We start from the raw sequence: 14,780 nt of genomic DNA on the forward strand, positions 1-14,780 counted from the left end.
CACCAGATTCCAATCTGGTTCGGCAAGGTTCCTACAGCTGGATGCCCTTCCTAACATCAACCACTCCAAGTGTACTGGGGGCTTTTTTCTTGCCAACGGCACGGATGCCATTGGGCATGACTACGGTCTCACTTGGCTTGACAGGTCAACACAAGCACGGTACATCGCAAAAGGCAGTGGTCACCTGTCACTGCCTCCACGAAGCCTAATGCTTGAAATGGTGCCTTTTACATGTCACCAGCACAGGTGCCAACCAAACCAATCATCTTCTCACTTGATTAAGGTCCATTCTCTCACAGGATCATCATTTTAACTTGTAAGGATTTTATTCAGGCAGATTTCAGAATTTTTATGGTTAGATGCCCTTCCTGTTGCTACCCATTCCTCAATTTCAAGCAATTATGCTAAGAACTCAATACCAAAATTTACAGTTTATTTAAACGTAAATAAAGGACAATTCAGCTTTTGAAGAAAATACAACATAAATAGTCGGCGCTTTTTACCATTTTTTCAGTCAACAATGAAAGAAGACAATCTACCAGACTAAAGAAATATCACAGAAAAGAAAGCTTTCATTGGACAAAATCTCACTTGACATGCTAAAATTTGACAGCCAAATCTCCCCCAGATCCCATTCAGTTTTAAAAACAAAAGACACATTGAAAAGGACTCAACACCATCTAACATGTTTGTGTGTGTATGTGCCTTGACGTCGATACTGCTTTGCTAGCAGTGGCATCGTTCAGGTCACCCATAAACACAAAACCTGATGGTGTCTTGACATGGAAAGACGTGAGAATAAAGTACATAAAAATGAGGATTATGTCTGACCTGAGGCTAAACAGTAATTGTTTTCTTTTTAAATATTTCTTGGCAATTTTTGATTATTTTGCAAATTAATTAAAACACACAGACTATTGTTAGAGTTCGAAAAGGGTTAAATACCCACCTTGTTACCACCTTGGTCAACATATCTGGCAGTGTTATTAAAAACTCTCAACATGGGCAGTAAACCATTTGAGTTACCGTTTGTCTAATTGAAAGAAAGAAAAAAATATATATATATACATGCATTATTTTAAAGACATATTTATAGCTCTATATTTAAGAGATGAGAAATTATGTACATTATTTATATTTGACATATTTGTCCTCATTTTCATTGTTGTTAACACGTTTCAGCTGTTATACCCTCCAGCCTTCATCAGATATTTTAGGGAAATTTTGTACCTGGGTTCTCATTCATCAAAAAATACCTTAAGAATGAGAACCCAGGTTTAAAATTTCCCCAAGACACCTGATGAAGGCTGGAGGGTATATCAGCCGAAACGTTGTGTTAGCAACAAACAAGATGAGGACAAATATCTGTCAAATGTGAATAACATATTTATAGTCACACAAAAAGGCAAGAATAGAGAAAACATCTTTTCATATTTAGTTACAAAACTCAACATTAAGAGTTCAAATTCTACTAATCAACTTTGCGTTTCATTTCTATGCCAGCCCTCCCACAAGTAAGTACCAAATGTACAAAGAAGTTTCATTTAATCAACTCCATCCTCTGTAAATTTATTGCCCTGTACCAATGCAGAAGCAATAAAGGGTAGCCAATACCATTACTAATATCATCATGAAGAATTCTCCATACTAAACCGCTCCACATTAGAAACTACCAATATTATTTACTCTGGCATCGATGTGGCTGTGTGGGTAAGAAGCTTGCTTCCCAACCAGATGGTACTGGTTTCAGCCTCACTTGAGCAAATGTCTTTTACTAGAGTTCCAAGCTGCAGTAGATGGAAACTGAAGGAAGCCAGTCGTGTGTTAGGCTAAATGATGGTTGTAAACGAGCATCACCCTCATACAAGCAACGCTGTGCATTTTCTTGTTAAAACGAAAAAATATGTCCAGTCATGGGAAATACTGTTTTGCTTGGAACCTGGCAAGAGTTGACGACAGGAACAGTTTCTGATCACAGAGAATCTGCTTCGATAATTTACATTTGATCCTTGTAACCATGGAGAAGTGGATATTAAATGTGAATGACATTTATTTCCTATGGAGTGACCCTTAAGAAAAAAAAAGGGGGGGGGGGTCACCAGGCTGTTATAAAAGTTTTACTCAAACAAGCAAGAGAAAACAAGACTAAGACATGACCATAAGTTTAACATCGTCATTTAACAATTTTCTTCCATGCTGGCATCGGTTGGACCATGGCACCTACAAACTAACATCAATTCCAATCATAGACGCTCAATTGTGGAAGGGTGGAACGTGTAGTCCAATCAACCTCTGTTATCTGACTTTGTGAAACCAAAAAGGATGAAAAGGTGTTGATATATTGGACGTAAAAACTTACACCAGCAATGTAGCTGCCAAAACTGCGAATATTGTGTACATGCACACCAATTCCACCCGCATTCTTAGAAATGAGTGCGCACTGTTTCAATGTGTCGTATATACCTTCTATACTGTCAGACTGCATTGCTAACAGGAAACAGCTGAAAGAAAAGCAGTAAATATAACAACAAATACTAACATGCTATCTTAAAGATAGTGTTCTGGAAATGACACAAGCTTTGATTATATCACGTCAACACAATGGCAAAATACATGAATCAAGCCAGGAAAGTAAATGACAGAGTTGAAAGTTATTGGAATGGAGGAATTCACTTGCTGAAATCCCTTCCTGCTCCTCACTCCTATTCACCAGATGCCTTGAGGGGGGCACCTGCACACCTCATATTCACAGCTCTAACTGAGCATTCTCATCCTCTTTTCTAAATGTAAGTAACCCTGCAGCTCCTCTACAAACACCTGCTCTACCTACCCCTTGTCTCCTAGCATAAGGTCCTTCCTCAGAAGCCAGTCTTGTGCTGGTGGCATGTAAAATGCACCCAGTACACACTGTACTGTGGTTAGCATTAGGAAGGGCAACCAGCCATAAAAACTATACCAAAGCAGACAGTGGAGCACAATGGCATTCCTTGGATCCATCAGATCCTGTCAAACTACCCAATCCACACCAGAATGGACCAGGGACATTAAACAGGGGAAATGCATAGCCCCCAGTCAACCATACCACTGCATACCATCTATGAAAGCTTTCCAGTTGAGATTATCTCACCTTTTCCTAATTATAAAACGATTTTACATACAATAGAATTAATAAAACAAGGTTTAACATTTGGCAAGTTTAAATTAGGAATACAATGACTTTTTTTTAACCTGTTGCAATTCACTGAACAAGGTCTCTGGTCAACTGGAAATGATCTAAGGTGACACAATGAATACTTTGGAAGTTTGTTGCCAAAGAGAAGATAGTAAGTGGTTGGAATACACGGCATTTCAAGACACAGAAATTCTACATGACCTCAGATGACCAAAGGTGGTACCTATCACAGGTTCACCAGGTGGGTGTCTTACCTCTGATGGAGCAGAAACTCAACAAATAGAGAGAATTTCTCTCTCATCTACCTTTTTTAGGGTATACTGTGAAGGATAGGACAACTAAAAAACAGCATCATGCATGCGTGGGTCGTTGCCAGTGCCTCATGACGGGCTTCCCCATGCTGGTGGCACATAAAAAAGAACTATCCGAATGTGGTCACTGCCAGTGCCGCCTGACTGGCTCCCATGCCGGTGGCACATAAAATGCACTCACTACACTCTCGGAGTGGTTGGTGTTAGGAAGGGCATCCAGCAAACACTGCCAGAACAGACTGAAGCCTGGTGCAGCCTCCTGGCTTGCCATTCCTCAGTCAAACCATCGAACCCATGCCAGAATGGAAAACGGACGTTAAACGAAATAGACAGGCATCCTGTTCAAGGAGAATGTGAGCCCTATAACTCAAAACACTAATGTCCAGGGGTTAACAATAACCAATAGGCATTCTACACAGCTTGCTATCCTGAACTAAGTCCCACAAGGCCTGGGTAATTACATCAACAGTCCAATGGGTCATTCACCTGTATGTGACCATTGAAGAGATCAACTTACCTGGACATTTGAGGACGATTTGTGCCAGAATTAAAGAGTGTTGGAGAGGCATGGGTGAACCATTTTTCAGACATCAGATTGTATGACTGAAGGAGAAAAAAAAAAAATTTGATTTAAGCCAGAAAACAAAACTTCAATTATGTCTTTTGTAAGCAACAGCAATTTCATTGGTCAAAGACTTCCAAATGATCCAAGCCTTTCATAAGAGAGGATTTCTGTGCAACTCAGGCAGAACACCACAAGGTATTCTCATTGAAATATCCCACTCTACTGGTTTCCTTTTTCATGTGCACATTTGTCACTGATCCATATCCATACACAAGTATTACCTTGGTTTTTGAACAACAATAAATCAGGAGATAGATTGATAGAGACAGACAGATAATATATTATAAAGCACAATTTATTTGCAATTAGATTTGTTCAAAAACTGAGGCTTATATAGACAGACAGACAGAGAGAGAGAGGAGAAAGATTGCTGATATAGCATAGCAGTTAAAAAGTTTGCTTCTCAACCATGTGGTTTCTGGTTCAGTTCCATTGTGTGACATTTTGGGCAAGTGTCTTCTATAGCCCAAGGCCTGCAAAAGCCTTGAGTGGATTTGATAGACAGAAACTGAAAGAAGCCTGTGTCTTCCTCTCTTGATATCACGTTAGTTGTAAACGAGATTCAAAGAAGCAATGTTATTCATTTACAGTCTTCTGTGAAGACATCTGGCCATGGGGAAACATTTCCTTGTTTGGAAACAAGCAAATGTTGGTGAGAAGAAGGGCATCTGGCTGCAGAAAATCTGCCTCATTAGAACAGATCCATGCAGGCACAGAAAAGTTGACATAAAAAAGATCACAAGTCAGGATGTCAGTTACCTTTTACCAAACTTTTCACATTCCTCTTGCTTTCTCTTTCACCTTACACTGTCGCCCTAAACTCATCCCAATATTCCTATACATTCTTGTCTGTAAATCCCCTGCCCCTTCCCATCTTCTCAATTCCTTTTGTAGAACTATATTCCCATCTGGCCTCTAACCCTCTCTTCTTTCATTACAAACCTCACCTGAAATAAAAGATTCTCACATCTGCAATATAAAAGCCTCAAACGAACGCAGCAGCAACAATGGAAATTCCTCTTCAATGCTCTGTATAGTGATCAAACCATTCTGAGCAGCAGCCATTCTTCTTAGAGCTCTACTCAAAAGAATTATTTTAACTCTGCACTATTTCCAATGAAGGAGAAGTGAATTGTTTAAGCACTGTGTCTTAATCACATCCACAATACCAGTTATTAACTGGTTATCTGCTATACTATCCATTGAATCAAATGCCTTAAACCCAGTTGTATCTTCGTTAATCAGTTCTCATCAGATTTTAAAACAGTCAATTAGGAAAATTTCCAAACCGAATCTGCAAGGACACCTTACCTCTATGGCAGCATTTATATCATCTTGGTGTATGCCAACTGCTACCCTCATCAACATGTGCTGAGGACGTTCAGCAACTAAAAAACAGATGGAAAAACATTTTAAAACTTTTACTTTATTGAAATCATGTAAACAAAAACATTACAGAGTAGTTGTGCAAAATAACCCAGATATATTATTAGAGAAAAGCAAGGAAATTATCCCAGAATATATTGATTGGAAATTTTGAAACAGGGGGTGGGGTCGATTATATTGACCCCAGTGCTCAGCAGGTACATCTTTTATCAACCCTGAAAAGCAAAGCCGACCTCAACAGAATTTGAGCTCACAGTTAACAATTCAGTCAGCTCACCACATCCAACAATATATTAGATGTTGTTCGCTTTACTAAAATAACCAACCCCCATTGTTAGATGAACAAAAATGACCATCACCCTTTACATTGAAACTAATAAACTACACTTCACTTTAGAGGTGATACAATGGCTGTAAACACAAGAAGTGTGCCATTAGTGATGCTGGCATCTATAGTCCAAATTTTTTCAGATGGAGTAGACCCATCATCAAAAGGATTCTAACGATCATCATCTCGAGCCAGACCCACCCACTTTTTTTTTTCTCAGAATATCAACATTATCCAAGGTATCTTTTTTTGAAGCTGGTTGGGTGCAGCTGATAGGGAATTGGTTGCTGTTTCTAGTAGGTCGAATAATGAGGTGTAGCCTTGTGACATGTTGTCACACTGATTTGACCTGGAAACTACATTATGGAAATGTCTGTGGAATACTCAACAGAAGAAGGAATACCTTTATCGTTAATCTTCAGGAGGTATGACCGTTCCAATGTCTGGCAAAAAAAAAAAAAAAAAAATCAAATCTATTTTAGGATTGCAATAAATATAATAAACAACAACAAATAAAACCAACTACTTTTATGTAAGTTACACAAACATGTTCCATACATCCAGGGTGCAGTGGATAAACTTGTCTAAATTATGCAAAAATGAAAATAACACTGACGTCTCATTTAACAGATATATTTACCAAAATTACATTAAAATATCTTGAAATACTAAAGAGTAAATTCACTCAATAAAATCGCCATTGGCTTCAACTACGGCCTCCAGATGACCACGGAATCTCCTGCAACTTTTCTGGACACTCTCTTTGTTTAACCCCTTAGTGTTTAGACCGGCCGAAAACTATTCCCCTTTGTTTGAACCAACCAAATCAATGATTCCTCTACGAAATCTTAAAAAAAAAAATAAACAAATCACATTTTTGAATTGTCATAGCTTTGAAGACCTGATCCACTATGGCAGTCAACTGATACTGCAGAAATGTGAGCTTTTATCACTATAAACATTATATTTGGTATCAAGCTTCCTTGATTATGGAATTACTGGAATCCTGATAAAGGTATGGTGATCCACATCTCTAGTAAGATGTCAAAGATGAGGTATTCGAAAATATCTCAATATTTGCATTTAGTTGATTCCGCTAATGACCCCAGCTAAAACGACCCAAACTACGATCCCCTGTTTTTCTTCAATCATTTTGGCAGAACGTCTTGCCTGTGTAAGTACTTACATGTGCAGTAGCTAGGGGCAACCGCAAAGGTTTACTCCGTGAAATGAAAACAAAATTTAGAAAAAGAGGGGACATTCTACAAATACGAAAACAAAATTTCTTAGCAACTTTATACAAAAACAAAAGACATATTTCGATCTGCTAATGAACAGCCTGGTGTTGGTGCCAAGGAGAAACCCCTGGTGAATACTTGCTATAATGAAAATATGGGTGGGGTTGACAAACCCAACCAGTATTGAGCATACTACCCAATTGGACGACCCGCAAAGAAATGGCAGAAGTACATTTTGTGGTTTTTAGTGAATTTAACTATAGTTAATTCATATATTGTGTAAAAAGCCAAAAGGCACCTCCGCCACAAAAGGACAACGACCATCTAACATCGCATCTCAGTTACATGAGAGCTTTTCTTCCAGAAAGCACAGAACTGAGGGAAAAGCAAAATTAACTAAGATGGATGTCAAGAGAAAAAAATATTGACTTCCATAAAGTGGAAAAGATAAATGGAAGGAAAAAAATTTGCAGACTGTGTTCGCTGCAAAAACAAGAAAAACTCCAAAAGGAGATCAGATCTTGACCTCATCTATGTGTTCATTTTACAAAGTGCCCTTGGACAGGTTCACAATAGAAATATGGCATAACTATATTTTGTTGTTTGGTAGTAATACTATTATATACTCCTTTCATTTTATTCCAAATAATGTGAAAGTGAGAAATACATATTAATTTTCAGTATGTTACACACCTGTATCACCTGTTAATGAGCTTTTTTTATTAGTTACATTCTGTTAAGTAAATATATTCATTAAATTGTATGAGTACATAGCCTATGGTATATTGACCAGAAAAAGAGTTTTGTACTTTATTTTCAATGAAAATGTTTGAATGAAATATAAAGAAAAAAATCTTGTACCAATTATACCTGTATTTTAATTCAAATTAATTTTGAAAAGTGGCAAAATTGTTGGCAGTTAACACCTGGGATAATTTTAGTAATTAAACAGGTAAGATGCATTAAGAATTTCAGTTTTAGTGTTTATCTATAATGTTATTACTTAGACCTGTTAATTATTGTGGACACCCCTCTTGAACCTGACTAATTTAAAATAACGAACAAATAAGTATTACATTTGACAGATTAATCTAAATACTAAAGCATTGAGTTGGTGAATGCTGCCATAATCCTTGCGTTCAGTTGATCTTTGGTGTTACGAGGAGTTTTGTAGGTCTCTCGCTCAACTGTGCTCCACACATAATTAAGGTGGGTTGCAGTCTTGATAGTTAGGTAGCCAGATGTTAGGAGTGGTGTGGTCGCAGAAATTGTCTGACAGCCACGACTGGGTTCTCCTGCTTGTGTGGCATGGTGCAGAGTTTTGTTGCCAGACATAGGGTCTTCCAGTAGCCACCCTCTTGACTCAGGGCAGCACTACCTCCTCCAAGCACTTGACGTAGGCCTCCATGTTGAGTCTGAAGCCATGCAAGATGAATGGAGGCCTAACATCACTATCACGAGTGATCTCTCCAAACACCATGAGGTTGGCTGGCTGTTTGATTTTCATCAGTCTCAGTACATATCCTCAGATTGAGATCTAAACACACTGAAGTGTTCCTATTGGAGCTTCCAGCACAAACGCCAAACAATACAGCTGGCCTTTCCCTAATTTCTGGCAGAGTGAATTGCAACTGACCCTACCATACTGTGTAGTTGACAAAATCAAAAACAATGTACATGTATGAAATAAGAAATATGAACTGGTGACAATTTACCCATCAAACCTTTGTGTGTATGTATGTATGTATGTATGTGTGTGTGTGTATATATATATATATATATATATATATATATATATATATATATTGCTAACAGGAACAATCGATATAATGGCTTTTTAGATTGATGACCAAACTTTTTTATTTGGTAAAATAAATATTCTATTAGGTTCCATAATCGTTCACCTTTAAGACCCTTAGAATTCCGTAAACTCAAGAAGTGATATACATTCTACATAGAATTTCACAACAAATTTAAAACCAGAGCGTCTACATAGTAACCGTTAAGAATGGTTAAATCTTCCTCAAATTTCACCCATTGGAGCCATGTAACCAACAATGCTACTGTTCAAACATGCATAATAATGGAAAATAAAGAGGCTAGACAGTTGTGTGGGTAATTCTTCCACTCAGCATCTTTTCTTATTTAAAACATTCATAGAATTAAATTCAAAATACAGAAGATAAGATATACCTTGAACCCGAAGTAGTTATATTTGTAATCTCTGTCATGAATAATTGCAGAATTCAATTTCTGAAAAGAAAGTAAAAGAATTTATTAACAATTCTTATTTGTTCAAAATATACAAAAAATTAAAGAATCAATTTATTTTTTCAGTTTGATAAATTTTCAGTATTTGTAAACTGCCATCCAACAGTGGAAGCTGATTGTCAAATTGTTGTCCAACAGTTGACTGCTTTGTAAACAGTTATTTAAGTCACCACAGTTTTATATTTTGGTTGCTTTATTTTTTTTTTTAGTTTGGTTACAAAGAATGGCATCGATGGTCCAACATTTGTGCAACTGATACCATTAATGTTCTGTTTAAACTATTACAAGCCAACAACTGGAGGGAATTCCAGAGGGAATAAAAGACCTTATTGGAGACGGTCTCTTTGTTCATGGAGCCAATACAGTTCCAGCATGAGGGAGGAATCAAAGATGGTATTGTCTGCATAGAAGTGGATATCATTGGAGATGATGACAAGTACAGATGTATAAGAGGAAGAGTTTGGGAAGACAAAACCAAACCCTGAGGCCTACTAAAGTTGAAAGTGTAGAGACAGTTCCATCAACATACAGTACAAGACTCCATTTAATTGGCTAAATATCCCCCTTTCTTCCCACCACAAACAAGGGCAAGTATTGCTCCTCCTCCTTTCAGACAAGACACAATGCAGAAAAAGAAAAAAAACTGAAATATATGTCTACCAAAGTTACAATTAATTGCAGACAAAATTCTTAAATGTAAAATTCTTGCCTCTTGGTTGCTTTTGATTAATTCATAAATATGTGGTGCAATCTTTGGAGAATGTTTTTCAGTCCTAAGGTTCACATAATTGTAAAGATCTTCCATGACATCTAGAAAAGATAGAGAACAACATCTATAGTCATACAAACAGACTTAGCTTAGCTACAGCAATCTACTTCTATTGACATTTAACATACACCTCGGGGAAGGAGAAAAGGTTTCCCGTTTGACATTCCACCAATTCTACTAATCCACTTCCTGGGACTGGTATTTCGTTTATCAACCCCAGATAACAGAGGCAGAACAAACATCACAAGGTTCTATCAATTATGCCTATCTGGTTTATATACACACATGTATATAGACATACGTGTGTGTGTGTGTGTGTGTATATATACATATATATGAGGGTAAGTCAAAAAGTAATGCCATTTTGTTTGGGACAGGAACATGTATCATACATGAAAACAAAGCTGGTCCTGTGGATCACATCCCTACTTCTCAATAGCAATGTTCCACCTTCAAATGAGAGTATGTATCCCTGCCCCGTAAAATTCTATTGACTGTTCTTTGAGCCACTTCTTCACTACCTCCACACTCACCAGATTTAGCGCCTTCAGACTATCATCTCTTCAGTGCCACGATAGAGGGTTTGAGAAGCAAACATTATTCCAGTGACTTAGCTCCCTCTGACTTTCATCTATTACCAAAAATGAAAAAAAGCCCTGGCTGGTCACCATTTTGCCAGTGACAATGACATAGACATTGTAGGAAGTTTCTGGGAGTCTCAAACATGAGTTCCTTTATGCCAGGATAATGGTGCTTCAGCACCACTGGAGAAAGTGTTCTGCCATCGTGAGGGGACTACATTGAAAAATAAATCATCATGTCTTGTGCTATGTTTTGTTTTTTTTGAGGCTCAAGACTTTTCATACACCCCTCGTATATATATATATATATATATATGATAATAATAATAATAATATTAGGGATAAAATCCAAAATTACAGGTAAAAACTCAATTAAAATCAATTTATTAAAGATTAAAATTAAATTAAGTTTCACAGTATAAAATATATATATATATAATGACTAAATATTCATCATGAATACTTGTAAAAATGTTAGTATTGTCATCAGCGGCAAATCTAAATAATTGGTAACAGTAACATTAGTGGCAGCAAGCGATATTAGTATTAAACAGCTATACATTAAATTCTTAATTATATTAAAGGGTACACGAAGCACCACATCAAGGAAATTTCTTGGGTTCATAAGTTCAAATGAAATCCTCAAAAGTGGGGCCTCGTTGTGGCCACAATCTATCCAGAGTCTGCAACAAATACAGGAATAAAAAAATGGGGAAAAGCACATACATACACACACACACATATTTCCACAACAGGTTAACATTAACACAAACTTGTCCCTTTGCTTTATAATGGTCACTGGTATCTCTTAAACACACACACACACACACCTCATAAATAGTGAATAGTTAAGAATCAAAATTAAAATTCTCACCACTGAAAACCTTTTTCGTCTCTTTATGCATGTTTGAGACAGCAATGCGAGCAGCTAAAATGGCATAGTCAGGGTGTTTGGTTGTCATAGTAGCAGCAGTCTCAGCAGCCAGGTTATCCAACTCAACAGTCGTCACACCAGAATAAAGACCATTGATAACTTTCATGGTGATGTTTTCCTAAAATAAAATATTAAAGGTAATATACACTAAAAGTCTAAGCCCTCCACATGTGGTACATGCAATACATAAATCAAAATTGCAAAGCCTCTACAGACTCAATATGCTATAAATAACAGCTAAATCTCCCTCTAACTGGGACCCCCTGACACATAAACACCAGATATTCTGTGAGAAAGAAGCATCAGTCAGAGAAATGTTACACCAAAACTCAATACGGAACAATTGTCTACACATATTTTTGAGCACTTACCAATGCACCCGTACATAAAAGAATTAAGACTCCCCACCCCATTTCAAAAATTTCTATTTTAATTACCCAAAAAAGGTTTGATAAAGAAACGAATTTAATGAAGTGTCCGATAAACTGGTCCATTCTGTTACCTAAACTCATGTACTCCCCCACTCCACCCTTAGGATTTGTGGAACTGCAAAGTTGTCACATTCTTCAAGAAGGAATCACGAGAATAAAAAGGAAAAACTTTCGATCTGTTAAATTTATTATTTGACAATGATTTCTCGATTTAATACTTTCGCTCCTTCTTGTAATACAATAAACGTAAACAAATGTTTGGGCATAACTACACAAGTGGGCCCCACCGACTTTTTGCCTTAAAACTTTCTGAAAAATTGATACATTTTTAGATGAAATTTTCAAATATATTTTAGATGATATAGATTATGATTATATCGGAACTCAATGTGAAAAATATTTCGGGCGTGGGGGGAGGAATTTCGGATAATTCACACATCGTTTTTGTTTCCTCACACATCGAGAATGTAGATTATAATTATGTTGGGGGGGGGAAAAAAAAAAGGTTACTTTTGCGGACAATTCCACTTTTTTCTTTCTGGAATTGATGAAATGAATATTCTATAATAAAATGAAACTTCCCAAGCCTATACGAAACAGTCACACCAACAAATTCATCTGATAATTTTTTTTTTTTTTCTAATTATGCCGGTGTCTCAGGAAACTATTTTAAAATTTCTCGAAGGGAAATAATGAAACAGCCCTCAAAAGTAATTTTATTTTTTTTACTGAATAAAATGGACCAAGTTTTGATAAACCCAGCGGCACTATAATGCTATTAGCTGTCAGAAGTGAAAGTGCTCACTGCTAGTGAAGTATCTGTCTGTCTGCCTGCATGCCTATTGCTGGCGACTGACAGCTAATACCATGACTGGCCGGAGCGAGCTATATGTCTAGCCTTTCGGAAAATATTAGAAGGCAACATTAATCAGCTGCATCTAATTAAGAACCTCTTCAATCATGAAGGTCAATGGGATTGCACCTAGAAAGTTCCCCTCCGAATTACAAGCTAGGGCAAGGTTGTTTATGGAAGATCAGCAGTTGCCCATGCATAGCAGCCTCCCCTCTCCATGTCACCGATGTTATTATCCGAGGGAAAGGCAAAGGGGCCAATACAGCTTGGCACCGGTGACAGTGCTACAGCTGAGTGAACTGGAGCAACATGAAATAAAGTGTCTTGCTCAAGAACACAACACACTTCCCAGTCCGAGAATCGAACTCACTTTCTCACAAATGTGAGCCCGATGTTTTAAACAGAGCCATGCGCCTAACAATTACAGCATAAATATATATTTATGGGGGCAAAAGGCAGTTTCGATCGCATTCCATTGAGAGAATTTAAAAATTTCTTCATAACCATTTAAAATCAATCAGCTGAAGGAAAGGGTAAACTGCTTCAGCAACAGTTTCAGGGGTTTTCCTTCGATTTTCCTGTTATTGTTTGGGGAATATAAACTAGAAAAAGAAATTCAAAATTACAAACACACACACGTGTGCGTAGATTACTAAAACAACGCATTCGAAATAAAAAATTTCAGCGGAAAAAACTTTACATTTCGTCAATAATTTATTCTAAATTTATTTTAAGCCCCTATCCAGGAGATATTTCAGAAAATCCGAAAATATGTCTTCGAAGAAGTTTCATAAGTTTTTTTTCTCATTGATATTTTATTCCGTTCATTGAGATTAACGTAATTCGAAATCTAAATTATTCCTAAATTGTATAAATGAAATCCTTTTCACTAATCAAAACTCAAAAGCTTTGATTAGAAAAAAATAGAACTTCGCCACGTAATTGTCGAATTTATTAAAAAAAAAACAAAAATACAATTAAAATCAATTTTTAAAATGTCACTGTATTCTGTTGAATGATTAATCTGAACGTGATAAAATGAGTGTTATCAATTGTTGCTTATATAATGACCTACTACAAATTTCCCGCCAGTTATGTTGGTTTCACTTGATTAACCACAAAAGGGGGGAAATGTCCATCGAAAAACGCCCCTCAGAGAAAACAACCAAGTCAATTTCACTGGGATTCGAACTCAAAAATAACAAAGGTGCCTTATTTAACAGTGAAATATCCAGTCCGTTTTCCTATCGTTTCCGTTGTTACTCAATGTCTTTTCCCGCCGGTATCAATTACACCCCTCATTAACAACACAGCTGATAGTGATTGCAAATCATATTTCAAAGTTATTATCACGTACTAAATTCTATTATTGCTGGAATAAAACTTTTAAGTCCTTGCACCAGCAAAAAGAAGTAATTAATTTTGGCGGACTTTCAGAATAGATGTGCCATTATCTTTTAACTGTAAATCAACCGAAGAATAAGTTTCTTATCTACAAACGTTAACTCATTATAAACGCATAACGATGATGTATTTGACTGTTTAATTCTGCGAGGCGAATTTGGCGGAATTCTGGTTTATCCACAAGTAACAAAGAAGGCCTAACTAGAATCAGCCGCCAAATCAACACCAACTGTTTTAAACAATACAGAACACATTAATGTACTGCTACATACATGTTTAAACTGAATGTGGGGGTGATCACGATTTAATTACAATTTAATACAATGAGCTTTAGTCTGCTAACTACTCGGCCGAATTCCTCTAACGACCAGGCTACAACAACCATCCACTGAAAACGGAACAATACACAGAAGTAATCTTCGATTTCTCTACACCGGACAAGATATCAACCAAAAATTATTGATAATAAATACATTA

At 36.8% G+C, this 14,780-nt stretch overlaps 1 protein-coding gene across 1 annotated transcript in view; it reads right to left on the reverse strand.

The window, feature by feature from the left end:
• LOC106875815 (ribonucleoside-diphosphate reductase large subunit) overlaps positions 1 to 14,780 on the reverse strand; it is a 30,142-nt gene that overhangs the window by 14,533 nt on the left and 829 nt on the right. The window contains exons 3-10 of the mRNA XM_014924095.2: positions 11,556 to 11,733; positions 10,041 to 10,141; positions 9,254 to 9,313; positions 6,226 to 6,265; positions 5,420 to 5,496; positions 4,001 to 4,086; positions 2,360 to 2,501; positions 950 to 1,033 (exon numbers count right to left, since the gene is read on the reverse strand). Coding sequence (XP_014779581.1) covers positions 950 to 1,033; positions 2,360 to 2,501; positions 4,001 to 4,086; positions 5,420 to 5,496; positions 6,226 to 6,265; positions 9,254 to 9,313; positions 10,041 to 10,141; positions 11,556 to 11,733 — 768 coding nt within the window. The remainder of the gene's footprint in view (positions 1 to 949; positions 1,034 to 2,359; positions 2,502 to 4,000; positions 4,087 to 5,419; positions 5,497 to 6,225; positions 6,266 to 9,253; positions 9,314 to 10,040; positions 10,142 to 11,555; positions 11,734 to 14,780) is intronic.

This window comes from Octopus bimaculoides, chromosome 7, assembly GCF_001194135.2.
Source record: "Octopus bimaculoides isolate UCB-OBI-ISO-001 chromosome 7, ASM119413v2, whole genome shotgun sequence".
NCBI lineage: Eukaryota > Metazoa > Mollusca > Cephalopoda > Octopoda > Octopodidae > Octopus > Octopus bimaculoides.